General features: G+C 43.8%; 2 protein-coding genes across 2 annotated transcripts; both read left to right on the forward strand.

Annotated features, from left to right (window-relative positions):
- Positions 1–557: 557 nt before the first annotated feature.
- MRPL50 (mitochondrial ribosomal protein L50) lies at positions 558–3,305 on the forward strand. The gene is made up of 2 exons (XM_079959869.1): positions 558–712; positions 2,500–3,305. The coding sequence occupies exons 1-2, from the start codon at positions 630–632 to the stop codon at positions 2,882–2,884; spliced, it is 468 nt and encodes a 155-aa protein (XP_079815995.1). The 5' UTR covers positions 558–629; the 3' UTR covers positions 2,885–3,305.
- Positions 3,306–8,984: 5,679 nt separating this feature from the next.
- BAAT (bile acid-CoA:amino acid N-acyltransferase) lies at positions 8,985–11,253 on the forward strand (the record flags this gene model as incomplete). The annotated part of the gene is given in 7 exon segments (XM_079958908.1): positions 8,985–9,194; positions 9,196–9,279; positions 10,439–10,481; positions 10,748–10,806; positions 10,810–10,890; positions 10,894–11,121; positions 11,125–11,253. Coding segments are annotated over 7 exon segments (834 nt in total), but the record flags the coding sequence as incomplete, so codon positions are not given.
- Between the last annotated feature and the right edge of the window lie 2,667 nt (positions 11,254–13,920).

The following is a 13,920-nucleotide window of genomic DNA, read 5'->3' on the forward strand; positions in this document are numbered from 1 at the left end:
CTAGAATCATAGTTGGAAGGGATCATAAGGGTCATCTCATCCAACGCTCTGCAATGCAGGAATCTTTTGTCCAACATGGGGCTCAAACGCAAAACCCTGTAGCTATCCCAGCTACCACACCATTGTGCTAACCTCCAATTCAGTGGGACTGATCTGCCTCTGTTCCCTTAGCCCCCTACTGATTTTGGTGGTAACAGATTTTTTATTTTTATTTTTAAAGTAGGCGCAGTGCTGAAATGGGCAAATCCCAGCATCAGATCAATCATTTCGCTGAGTGGAGTGGGAGAAATCCCCTCCATAGCCAATCTGATTAGCTGAGGATGGGCAATGTGCATTTCTCATTTTTATTCACTTTACAGGTGGTGGGGAGAGCGGTTTATCCGGTTGCTGCGGCAACCAGAGCCAGCCCAGCCAATCACACGAGCCCTACTTGACACCTCCCTCCATGCCTTAAACTACAAATCCCACAAGCCTCAGCGAGGCGGAGACTCGCGAATGAGAGGCGGGAGGGAAAGTAAACCCTCCTCATCCCATGATGCAGCGGGCTCTGGGAAGTTCGTCCTCCCTCCCAGCTTCCGTTTTGCTTCATTTGCCCTCAGGAGGGCGGGGCTCTCCGAGCGTGTTCCGAAATGGCGGCTTCCGCGGGTGCCTTGCGGGTCGTCAGGCGGGTCGTCGGCTTCCATCCACGCAGGGCGCTGTGGGGAGGCGTGAGGTGAGGGAGTTGGCGCAGGAGGCGCGATAGGCTCCCCTCGGAAGGGATGGGAGTTTCGAGCCCACCCAGGGGGGGCTGTGGGCAGGATTGCATGGGGTTGGACTAGATGACCCTTGGATCCCATTCCAAACAATTCTATGATTCTAACTCGAGGTTTCCTTTACCGGATTTCAGGCTTCTTGCATTCGATTAAGTGCCTGTTTCAGTTATTTTGGCTCAGCCCCAGTGGGCAGTTCCCCCCCCCCCCCAATTTCTTGTCTCGCCTTTGTGAACCCGAAGGCTTAAAAGGGGGTTCTAAATGCAATGGGAAGCTTGAGCTGTTTGGGATTGCACGGGAGGAGGAAACGTATCGCATGCCCTCCCGTCATTTCTCCGATAACAATAGGAACGTCCTCCTATTGCATAATGTTAATAAGGTTATTATTTATCCTCAGCCCATCCGACGAGGTTGCCCCAGTCACTCTGGGCGGCTTCCAACATATTTAATGTTTTATTATGTTTTTATATATTAGAAAACTTCCCTATACAGGGCTGCCTTCAGATGTCTTCTAAAGGTTTTATAATTACTTATCTCCTTGGCTCTGGGGGTCGCATAACTCCACATCCTCCAACATTTCTCTGATGAAAATAGGGAGGTCCTATGGAAAAGCGGGACATTCTGGGATCAAGTAGGGACATGTGGAAGGTCTGCTAGCTAAACTATCTGTCTGTCTCAAGAGACAATGGAGACACTGCCTGGGCAGTGTGTATGGGGGTTCCTGAGCTGCCCAGACAACAAGACCGCCCTCTCGGCCTCACTGATGTGGTCCAAAGGAAATCAGAACAATACATTTGGCACTAGCTTGGCTGCAGGAGTTGCTGGAAGGAGATATACTAGGCGCCATCCAACCACCTTAGGGATTCCACTCTGGACTTGTGTAGGGTTTACTCCTTAGCCAATAATAATAATAATAATAATAATAATAATAATAATAATATATTTATACCCTGCCCATCTGGCCAGGCCTCCCCAGCCATTCTGGGCAGCTTCCAACAAAATATTAAAATACAGTAATGCATCAAACATTAAAAGCTTCCCTAAACGGGGCTACTTTCACATGTCTTCTAAAAGTCAGATAGTTGTTGTTCTCTTTGACATCTAGGGGGGGGGGTGTTCCACAGGGAGGGCACCACTACCAAGAAGGCCCTCTGCCTGGTTCCCTGTAACTTGGCTTCTCGCAGTGAGGGAACCGCCAGAAGGCCCTCGGCGCTGGACCTCAGTGTCTGGGCAGAACGATGTGGGTGGAGACGCGCCTTCAGATATACTGGACTGAGGCTGTTTAGGGCTTTAAAGGTCAGCACCAACACTTTGAATTGTCCTTGGAAACATACTGGGTGCCAATGTAGGTCTTATGTGTCACATAACCGGTGTTATGTGGTCTCGGTGGCCACTCCCAGGCACCAGTCTAGCTGCCACATTCTGGATTAGTTGTATTTTCCGGGTCACCTTCAAAGGTGAGTTGCCACATAGAGCTCATTTTCTTCTCCCAAATATGTCCTGCAAGATGTCCCTACCTAAACAGGTGTTTTAGCGTAACAAAGAGTCTAAGAACTGGACATGGGAGTCGTGGGTTCACATTCATACGGAGGTATGCAGTCGGTCATTCTTAGGCTGAGAAGAGTCCCATATTCGTAATAAGGCTAGTGTGTGCAGGGATTTCGGGCTGTAACGTAAACCCCTTGTTCGTAGATGACAAGATATAAATATTTAACACTCTATTAAAAAGCAGTCTTCTGCCTCTTTTCAGCAAGGAGACTGGAGGCGACCCAGAAGCAGCAGAGCCGGTGAAAGAGGACCCAGCCCTGGTTTGCCCTCCACCGCGAAGCAAAAAATACCTCCCTCCTGAGGATCTCCAGTCTCGCCTAGAGTCTCGCATCAAAGAGATATTTGGACCCTCGGTCTCCAAGGACTGGCAAGAGGCATCATTGGGAGATAGTCGTTTAAAATATCTTCTGTTGGCACAGCTGGCGACAGATCTAGGCCGTGCTGTCCCTAATTCCCAACTCCACCAAATGAAGAGCGCCAGAGATGTCTTGGCTTTCTACAGTACGCCTGTGAAAGACATATCAAAGTTTGATGAGTTAAGCACGCAGCAGCTGCCCTCGAACCTGAAGATCCGATGGCAGTACTGAGCTGTGGAGAAACAGGATGAAAACATGGTTCCGAACTCCTATCTGTATAGCAGCATCACCACGGGCACAGATAGGATTTTTATTTTATTTTACCACATTTCTAGGGGTTTACTTCCTCTTTACAAATGTTCAGTTGCAATAGTGACTTGGTGAGAGATATGTGCAAGCATCAGGCTGGTCACTGTTGAAGTAAATGGTAAACAATGGACCCCCATCTCTCTTTAAATTGGTAAACTTGTCTTGTTTGAAAGCGAAGAGGAGAAATAGATATCAGCAAGCAGTTGTGCATGCTAAGCCATTTTGTCTGCATAATTTTGTGTGTCAATAGCTTGATTAAAAATAATCAGGAAAGACAGGCAATGAAGAAAGTGATGGGAATAATTGTTAAGAAAATAAAATTGTCTCAACCAGTCTCCATATATATATATATGTGTGTGTGTAACTGCTCAGCAGCATTTTGGGTGATTGCCATTTGCTCTGTGTGGGTGACGCTTTCCTGAGGTTTATGCAGCCTTAAAACTGGTTGTCTCCATCTAACGTGGGAAGTATGCATGAGTTGCTCAAGAGTTATCTATTTTGTTGTCTTGTGGTGACTGGACGTGGTTTGAATACAACCCAATTCACAGGTACTTTTCGCATAGGCTACTCTGTCCAGTTAGAAAGTGAGGCAATATCCTTGACAGTCCCGTAGTACATTAATTTTAAATTTCTTCATCTTCTCTTGTATGTTTCTGTCTGATGGAGAGTACCATGGAATAGTCTTCTAAGTGTCTAATGATGATGATAAGTTGGTAGACATAAGAAACTGGCACTGGTAGATGCTGGCACAGGCAGACAAGACAAGGATTCCTGGATATTCCCCTGTTTCGCCCCAAGGGGCTTCATCAGCTGTGCGTAGTTCTAAATCATATAAACATAGACACTTTGTAATATATTACAGTGGTGCCTCGCAAGACGAAATTAATCCGTTCCGTGAGGCTCTTCGTATAGCGGTTTTTTCTTTTTTTTTTTTTATAAATATTTATTGAGATTTTTTAGAATACAAAATGCAAAAATAATAAACAATATAACATAAATCATAACACATTTTTCAGAACTTCTTTGGACTCCCTCACGTCTCCCGCTCCCACTTACATCGTTATAAATTTTTCCCAGCAATTTATCATCTTGTTTATATTCTTAAATTTGTTCAGTTAATTTAATCTATTTCTCCACAAATTTTATATTTCCCTCAATCTCACTTATCGTCAATTTCAAATCTAATTCAGTGGTAGGCAATTATTTATGATCTAGCATCCTTCTTAGCCTTCAACCAAATTACAATACTTTTGTAGATAAATCTTGAATTTCTTCCAGTCTTCTTCAACCCTCTCTTCTCCCAGGTCTCGAATTCTGCCAGTCATCTCGGCCAGTTGCATATAGTCCATCAGCTGCATCTGCCACTCTTCCAGTGTGGGTAGATCTTGAGTTTTCCAACTCTTGGCAATGAGTATCCTTGCTGCCGTTGTTGCATACATAAAAAATGTTCGGTCCTTCTTTAACACCTTCTGGCCGACAATGCCCAGAAGGAAGGCCTCTGGTTTCTTGGTAAAGGTATACTTAAATACCTTTTTCAACTCATTATAAATCATTTCCCAGAAGGCCTTCACTCTAGGGCAAGTCCACCAGAGGTGAAAGAATGTTCCTTCGTGTTCTTTACATTTCCAACATTTATTATCAGACAAATGGTATATTTTGGCAAGTTTAACTGGGGTCATGTACCATCTATATATCATTTTCATTACATTTTCCTTCAAAGCACTACATGCAGTGAAGTTCAGCCCGGTGGTCCACAACCTTTCCCAGTCCTCGAACATAATATTATGCCCAATATCCTGAGCCCACTTTATCATAACCGATTTAACCATTTCGTCTTGTGTATTCCATTTCAGCAGCAAGTTATACATTCTTGATAATACCTTAGTTTTTGGTTCTAGCAATTCTGTTTCCAACTTCGATTTCTCCACCTGGAACCCTACCTTTTTGTCATTTTTAAAAACTTCTTTAATCTGAGCGTAATGTAACCAGTCTCGCACTTTATCCTTCATTTTCTCCAAACTCTGCAATTTCCAATTGTCTCCATCTTTTTCTAATATTTCCCAATATTTTGGCCAGTTGGCCTCCATATTGGGTCTTTTTCGGGCCTTAGCTTCCAGAGGTGAAAGCCACCTCGGAGTTTTATTTTCCAGTAAGTCTTTGTATTTTGTCCAGACTTTAAAAACTGCTTTCCTGACAATATGGTTCTTAAAGACCTTATTAATCTTAACCTTATCGTACCATAGATATGCATGCCAACCAAAGGCATTGTTAAACCCTTCCAAATCCAATACGTCAGTGTCTTCGAGAAGTAGCCAGTCTTTTAGCCAGCAAAAGGCTGCGGCTTCATAATACAACTTTAGGTCTGGCAGGGCAAAGCCCCCTCTTTCTTTCGCATCAGTTAGTATCTTAAACTTAATTCTGGGCTTTTTGCCCTGCCAGACAAATCTAGATATATCTCTCTGCCACTTCCGGAAGCACTCTGTCTTGTCCACAATCTGCAATGTTTGAAACAAAAACAACATCTTTGGCAATACATTCATCTTAACAGCAGCGATTCGGCCTAACAGAGAAAGCTTCAATTTTGTCCAACTATCCAAATCTCTCTTAATTTCAGACCAACATTTTTCGTAATTATCCTTAAATAGACTCAGATTTTTTGCTGTTATGTTTACCCCTAGGTACTTTACTTTTTTAACCACAGTTAGTTCCGTTTCTCTCTGAAACTGTTCCGACTCTGCATCTGTCAGATTTTTCCCCAACACCTTAGTTTTCTGTTTATTTAGTTTAAATCCTGCCACCCGACCAAAATCTTGGATCAAATGTAATACTCTTTTTGTACTAGATTCTGGCTCCTGCAGGGTCAAAACTAGGTCATCTGCAAAAGCTTTAAGTTTATATTGTTTCGCTCCGACCTGAATCCCTTCCACCAACCGGTCCCCTCTAATCATATTCAAGAGCACCTCCAGAACTGATATAAATAACAAAGGGGAAATCGGGCAGCCTTGTCGTGTTCCTTTTTCAATTTTAAACTCTTCAGTAACCACATTGTTTACTATCAATTTAGCCTTTTGTTCTGAATATATTGCATCAATCCCATTCTCAAAACCCCGACCCACTCCCATTTCTTTTAAGTTTCCCTTCATAAATTTCCAAGAGATATTATCAAAGGCCTTCTCCGCATCTATAAAGATTAACACTGCTTTTGTATTTATATCAGTTTGCAAAAGTTCCAAAATGTCAATAATGTTCCTTGTATTAGCAAACATGTGTCTACCTGGGAGAAAGCCTGCCTGGTCTTTATGAATTACTTCATTTAGAACTTTTTTTAATCTACTTGCCAAAACATCTGCAAAAATTTTGTAATCCACATTTAAAAGGGAGATGGGACGGTAGTTCTTAAGTTGCGTCTTTTCAGCTTCCGATTTTGGTATCAATGTGATGAAAGCCTCCTTCCACGATTCCGGCGCCCTCCTCCCCTCCATAATTTCATTGCTAACCTCCATCAGTGGTTGAATCAAATGGTCTTTTAATATCTTATAATACTTGGAGGTTAGCCCGTCTGGCCCTGGAGATTTGCCCGGTTTCATGTTTTGAATGGCTTGTTCAATTTCTTGACATGTTATTTTACTGTTCAGGAGAGATCTATTTTCTTGTGACAACCTTTTAAGTCCATTTTTCTCCAAAAATTGTTTTATCTCGTCCTCATTCTGCGGCCCTTGGGTATATAATTTTTTGAAATATTTCTGGAAACACTTTCTAATCTCCGTGGGGTTCTGAATATTTCTTCCTTCAATTTCCAAATTTGTAACTGTATTCAATTTTTGTCTCTTCTTCAACTGCCAAGCTAGCAGTTTCCCACATTTGTTTGCCGATTCAAAAGTTTTTTGTTTCATTAATTTAATCTTCCACTCTATTTCCTGATTTATCAGTTTAGAATACTGTGCTTGATAGAGTTTGATTTCTCTCAAGATCGGCAGGGACTTCGGGTTTGATCTTAACTTCTTCTCTAATTCTTTTATTGTCTCCAAAATCTTATCTTTTCTGTCATTTTGTATCCTCTTCCTTGCCGCATTCTGTTGTATCAAGAACCCCCTCGGCGTATAGCGGTTTTTTCGTCTTGCGAAGCAAGCCCATTGACAGCTTAGTGGATTAACGCTATTAGCGGTTTAGCGGCTTTTAGCGGATCTGCTGATAAGCGGCTTATCAGCGGATCAGCTGATAAGCGGCTTAGGGCTTAGGAAAAGGGGGGGGGGAGGGAAAAAACCCCGCAGGAACTCGCAAGACATTTTCGTCTTGCGAAGCAAGCCCATAGGGAAATTCGTTTTGCAAAGCGCCTCCAAAACGGAAAACCCTTTCGCCTAGCGGGTTTTCCGTCTTGCGAGGCGTTCGTCTTGCGGGGCACCACTGTATTCAATTGAATTTGTGTAATATAGGCATTCTAGTGGCTTTGGAATCCTATCCACAACCATCCCTTGAGGGGCTTGAACCACCAACCACCTGATTAACAGCCAGACACACTTCCCACTGTGCCACAAAATTCCTGTGAGCAAATGCAAAAATACGCTTAACTAAAATTCAAGTAGGGGACGCGGGTGGCACTGTGAGTTAAACCACAGAGCCTAGGACTTGCCGATCAGAAGGTCGGGGGTTCGAATCCCCGTGATGGGGTGATCTCCTGTTGCTCGGTCCCTGCTCCTGCCAACCTAGCAGTTTGAAAGCACAAAGTGCAAGTAGATAAATAGGTAGCGCTCCGGCGGGAAGGTAAACGGCGTTTCCGTGTGCTGCTCTGGTTCGCCAGAAGCGGCTTAGTCATTCTGGCCGCATCACCCGGAAGCTGTACGCTGGCTCCCTCGGCCAGCTAAAGCGAGATGAGTCGGTCATGATTGGACCTAATGGTCAGGGGTCCCTTTACCTTTACCTAAAATTCAAGTAGGAGAGATTCAGTAAGGACAATTGTGTTCTTCTGCTGTGGCAGCAAAGACAGAAGACCCACCTGTGACATTCTGAAAAACCCTAGTATCACTTCACAAGAATGTGCCACAGTGACCCTTATGATAGTTATTAACTTTACATTAACTTTACATACAATTTCATGCTAATTGGTTGACAGTTATGAAACCAGTTACATAAGCATTAAAATACAAACGTTCATAATTAAAATCCACAGTAGAAGAATCCCATTAAAGCTGCTGCATAATTCAAAACTGGCCACTTGGGTCAAGAGACCAAGGGAAATTGACTTGCTCATCCTTTATACTGGCAGTGAAGAAGTTCTCTCAAGCTTTCAACATCGTTCCAAGTTGCATCAAACTGGTTTCACATTGCAGCCAAATTCAGGGAACCATTTCCGTTAAACCAACTTAAGACCTGAAACAGCAACCTTACCGCAGTTTGTTATAATTCTGATTTGGTGTAAACCACAATTTCCCATATTCAGATATGAACAGGAAAACTCGATTTGTTTGAAATGTCAAAGGGCAGTTAAGAATGTAGGAAGGGCCTGGTGGATGAGGTCCATGGCCCCTCTAGTATCCTGTTACGACAATGGCCAGCCAGATGCCACTGGACTCGGCTACATTAGCAACGAAAAAGCGTTTTATATGCGTTATAACACTGTGACACCAGATGGTGCTGTGTAGTCCCGTCTTCCGTCAATGTAATTTCCCATTATGAAGTTTACAACGTGTTTCACACCTGTTCTATAAACTAAAAAACTCCCAAATACTGCAACGTTCCCTCTTAGTGTAGTTTCTCCACCCCATTTTGGTTTCTTAACCTTTTCCTGTTCTGCCTTAGCCTTTTTCAGTGCTTTTTTGTGATCAATTTTTTGCTATCGACTCTGTTCAGAGGCTTGCTGGCTATTCCTTACCCGATACATATATTTGTAAATAAACAGGTAGTATCACTGAGAGGCTACCAGCATTTTTTCCTCACAAGGAAACAAGTGGGGAAATGGCTACTCTGGAACTATTTGGTGTTTCATTTGAATTTGAATACCAACCCTTAAAGTGCATAGAAATGGCCTCCCACCCACCGCCCCTCCTCAACTCTTCATTTCTCTTTCTCTCCTCCTCTGATTTTCATCGCAACCTTTCTTGTCATCCGCAGGGCAAGGACAAGGACCGTTTTTTTTCCAGGAGTCATTGACCTTTTTGGTGACCTTAGTGGAGTGACTGAATTTCAGGCCAGCCCTCTTGCCACCTGTGGATTTGTGGCCCTGGTGTATTTTGCTTCACGAAGACCTACCCAGTTTTCTGGGTGTGGTGGATCTGAAATATTTTGAGGACGCGGCAGAATTTCTTTCAAAACATCCGAAGGTCCAAACATAAAAAAAAACCCAACAACAAAAAACCACACAGACCAAAAAAAAATCCTTGCAGGCAAAGTGCATCAAGCAAAATTGGGTCAAATTCCCTCATAATTGGTACGCTTGGATCTCTTTATCAGCACAACGCTTAATGCTTTTCCTTCTCTGTTGTTTTCTGACTCAGTTTACACTCATTCAATGACTATGCTTTCTGGTTGTTGTTGTTTGGATTTCTTGCCCTTCCTTCACCACAGTGTCCCAGGGTGGGTTACAACAATAAAATGCTTAATTAATACTAAAACCATTTAAAATAATTTCCATTCAGAAGATCCTTGTGTTCGTGTGTGTAGTGTCAAACTCTAGGTAAAAAGGCGTGTTTTGAGTCTATCACAGAAACACTATTCCACAGCTTAGTGTCTGCCAAAGAGAAAACACTCTCTCAGGCCACCATTTCTCACATTTCTGAGAGTGGTAGTAACCACAAGATGCCTGCTTACCCCTGCTGATCTTCAATATCTGAGAGTGTCTTTAAGGAATGAGGCGGTCTTTCAGATATTTGGGGCCGTAGACTTTTTGGTTTTTATAGCATTTGTTCCCCGCTCTTCAGCCAAAGACTCCCAGAGCGGCTTACATAAAATAAAAATTAGACGCTCTCTATCCGCAGGCTTACAATATAAAAAAAGGGACAAGGAGGGAAGAGGAAAATACATTTTTAAAGGATTTTAATTAATATTGTTTAGGATATTAAGCGCTCCGACTACTGACATAGTAGAGACATTTCTGTAACAACAACAAAAATAAGTGTTTATTTGCCAGATTAAGAGATGGTCGAGTTCAAACATGCAGAAGCAACATGTGGTACAGTCCTTCCTGGCATGTTCCATCTCAGATTGCAGATAGGGGAGTGCCCTCTTAGGTAAAAACACATGGACTCCCTACAGATGAGGAGTGATCATGTGCATAGCAGATACTAACTTACATTTCCCTCCTGCATCTCCCTGGTTGTGTTTTTATCAATGTCACCGTGTAGCTCAGGGAGAAGGGTCTGTAGCTAAGTTGTGTGCCCGATGTTTTCCATGGAAAGGGAAATGTTGAGCAAGGGACCCAAATTATCCACCCCTGGTTTAAAACATGGCATATAAGTTGCAATTGCCTTCTTCTTTCACCAGCCCATTGAGGTTGGATATGGAATTGAGGTTGGACCTGGAATCGGTATACAGTCATACCTTGGGTTGAATATGCTTCATGTTGAGCGCGTTTGAGTTGTGCTCTGTTGCAACCCGGAAGTAACAGCATGTTACTTCCGGGTTTTGCCGCTCACGCATGCGCAGACGCTCAAAATGACATCACGCACATGCGCAGAAGCGGTGAAAAGTGACACGCACGTGCGCAGATGTGCCGTTGCAATTTACGTTTGCTTCTGGATGCGAACGGGGCTCCGGAACGGATCCTGTTCACACCCCGAGGTACCACTGTAGTGGCAATATGCAAAGGGGCAGAAATCATACTGGCCATGTCGGTATTCCTCCCGCAGATCTGAGGGATCAATGGGACCAATGCCATCAATGGATCCATGCTTTGCTACCGGGATCTCTGCATGCTGCCTACAAATCTGAGTGTGTGAGACACACCTGACATGCCCGCAGAGGAACACCAGGGCAGCATCCTGCATGTGGAAAAAGCCCAAGGGAACATCCTTTTCATTGTGGGAGAAGACAACAGGAACTTCAACAGCAAGGGCTGTACCATGGAAGATATGGAGATGATGAGGAAGCATGGGAAGACACACTGCGCCCATCTCTCCTATCCGGGAGCAGGACGCTTGCTGGAGTCTCTGGGCTCACCCTTCTGCTAGCATTCCTGGTCCCCCTTTGTACCTGTGTTATGGAGCAGGGAAGCCCTGGCCCATGCAGCAGTCCAAGAACATGCATGGAGAGAGACCCAAAAATATCTCGCATCTTCACCTCAGCCCAAACCAAATTAGCAGGCTCTGAATATGTGTTAGTTCGGAATAATAATAATAATAATTTATTATTTATACCCCGCCCATTTGGCTGGGTCCCCCCAGCCACTCTGGACGGCTTCCAACAAAACACTAAAATACTATAACCTATTAAACATTAAAAGCTTCCCTAAACAGGGCTGCCTTTAGATGTCTTCTAAAAGTTTGGTAGTTATTTTTCTCTTTGACATCTGATGGGAGGACGTTCCACAGGGTGGGCGCCACTAACAAAAAGGCCCTCTGCCTAGTTCCCTGTAACTTGGCTTCTCGCAGGGAGGGAACTGCCAGAAGGCCCTTGGCGCTGGACCTCAGTGTCCAGGCAGAATGATGGAGGTGGAGACGCTCCTTCAGGTATACTGGACCGAGGCAGTTTAGGGCTTTAAAGGTCAGACCAATACTTTGAATTGTGCTTGAAAATGTACTAGGAGCCAGTGTAGGTTTTTCAAGACCGGCGTTACATGGTCTCGGCGGCCACTCCCAGTCACCAGTCTAGCTGCCGCATTCTGGATTAGTTGTAGTTTCCAGGTCACCTTCAAAGGTAGCCCCCCATGTGAGCATGAAACTGTGCACTCTACAGATGTATACATTACCCCAAGAGGCAGAAGCTGCTCCAGGAAAGCCCACTTTCTTCGTTACTCCATTGCTCCCGACTGTCTCCTCTTGAGATTGCTTCTGGCAATGTGACATGTGTCTGTATGTACTGCCTAGTTCGGCTCTTAGCTGTGAGGGGCATTTGCCTGGTCAGTCAGGGAACAATGTACTAAACTTGGTGACTGTCCACATATGACTGGTGTACCTCTGTATCTTCAGACGAATACTGAATGCATGAGGAATATATAAAAAGGATGCTCAGGCAGTAAGCAGACACTCCCAAGTTGCAATACTCCTCCTGTTGAGACTAGATCAGTCTTCCTGATATTTCAATCTCCAGATGTTGGACCACAATACCCATCATGCCTCAAACCAGAATACCACCTTTTGGGGCTATACTCGCATGTGAGTTATGCGACCCATACTAGATTGTGCCCATCAAAAAGCACTTTTTGGGGGCACAGTGCCCAAAAATGCGTGTTTAGGGGTGCCACGCAAGATCGCTGGCCCCAACAACCCCTCTTTTTGTGGGGCACCAATCTTGTGCAGCGTTCCAAAGCAAGTTTCTTTGGGTGCCATGCTCCCCCAAAGTGCAGCCCAAAATCGTGGAAGTTCACAAGAAAAAAAATGGGATGTCCTGTTATATACACACACACACACACACACACACACACACACACACACACACACACTGCTTGATTATAGAATATTGCTCAGGACCGCAATACCTCAAGGACTGCCTCTCCCTGTATAAACCAGACTCTGTGTTCATCATCTCAGGCCCACAAGAACGGGCCTTTTCTGTAATGGCTCCCCATTTGTGAGATGCTCTCCTCAAGGTTTGCCTGGCGCCTTCATTATGTATTTTTAGGCTCCAGGGGAAAACCAGCCTTTGGATGATTAATAATAATAATAAATTTTATTTATACGCCGTCCTCCCCGGCCAGAGCCGGGCTCAGGGGGGCTAACACCAGTAAAATTACAATAAAAACATAATAGAGAGGGGGGGGACCAATTTAAAATACAGGTTAAAATGCAATTTAAAATGCAGCCTCATTTAAAAAGTAGCCCATAAATCAAAATCGTAAGGGGAGGGAAACAGAAGGGTCAGACTGAGTCCAAACCAAAGGCTAGGCGGAACAGCTCTGTCTTGCAGGTCCTGTGGAAAGATGTCAAGTCCTGCAGGAACCTAGTCTCTTGTGACAGAGCATTCTACCAAGTCGGGGCCAGTACTGAAAAGGCCCTGGCCCTAGTTGAGACCAATGTAACCACCTTGAGACCTGGGATCTCCAAAGTGTTGTCATTTGTGGACCTTAAGGTCCTCCACGGGGCATACCAGGAGAGGCGGTCCTGTAGGTACATGGGTCCTAGGACGCATAGGACTTTAAAGGTCCTACAGCCTTTTAAATGTATCTGTGGGGAGGGAGGTGGGTTACTGTTTTGCTGTTTTGGTTTAATTATTTACTGTGTTTTATCTTTCATTTTAACCACCCTGAGATTTTTTTGATGAAGGGCAGGATATAAATTTAATTAATTAATTAATAATAATAATAATAATAATAATCTCAAAGCAGTTAACAATGACGATGCTTGCAATGAGCTAGGAGATCCCAAGTCACTAGTGACTACATTCTGGAAAGCCAAGTGATGTGACTGTACAACAAGGTACCCAATAAATATTTCCCTCCCGACTCCTAGAACAAATGACAAAGCCCTGATGCAAAGAGTTTTGTGATAAGGTTTTTTTTTTCAATCTCTTTTGGAAAAAAAGTTTATACAAAAACCCAAGAACCAACATGGTAGACATTTCAGCAAAAGTACAGAAGAGAGGCTCCATTCCTCAAAGGAAACACTCTATTGGTTATCACCATGCTATAGAAAATAAATGAGATGCAGCAGGAAAGCCCTAGGACAAAGAAGACCGACCAGCAAACTGGCCCCTTTTGTATTCTTTTACTCTGTTAACAATAATACTGTGCAAAGTGGAAAACCAGTTTTGGATACAAATGCATCATGGTAGGACTAACGGAAGGTAGACATTGCCTGTTCTTACGATGA

This window comes from Podarcis cretensis, assembly GCF_951804945.1.
Source record: "Podarcis cretensis genome assembly, chromosome: 17".
Lineage (NCBI taxonomy): Eukaryota > Metazoa > Chordata > Lepidosauria > Squamata > Lacertidae > Podarcis > Podarcis cretensis.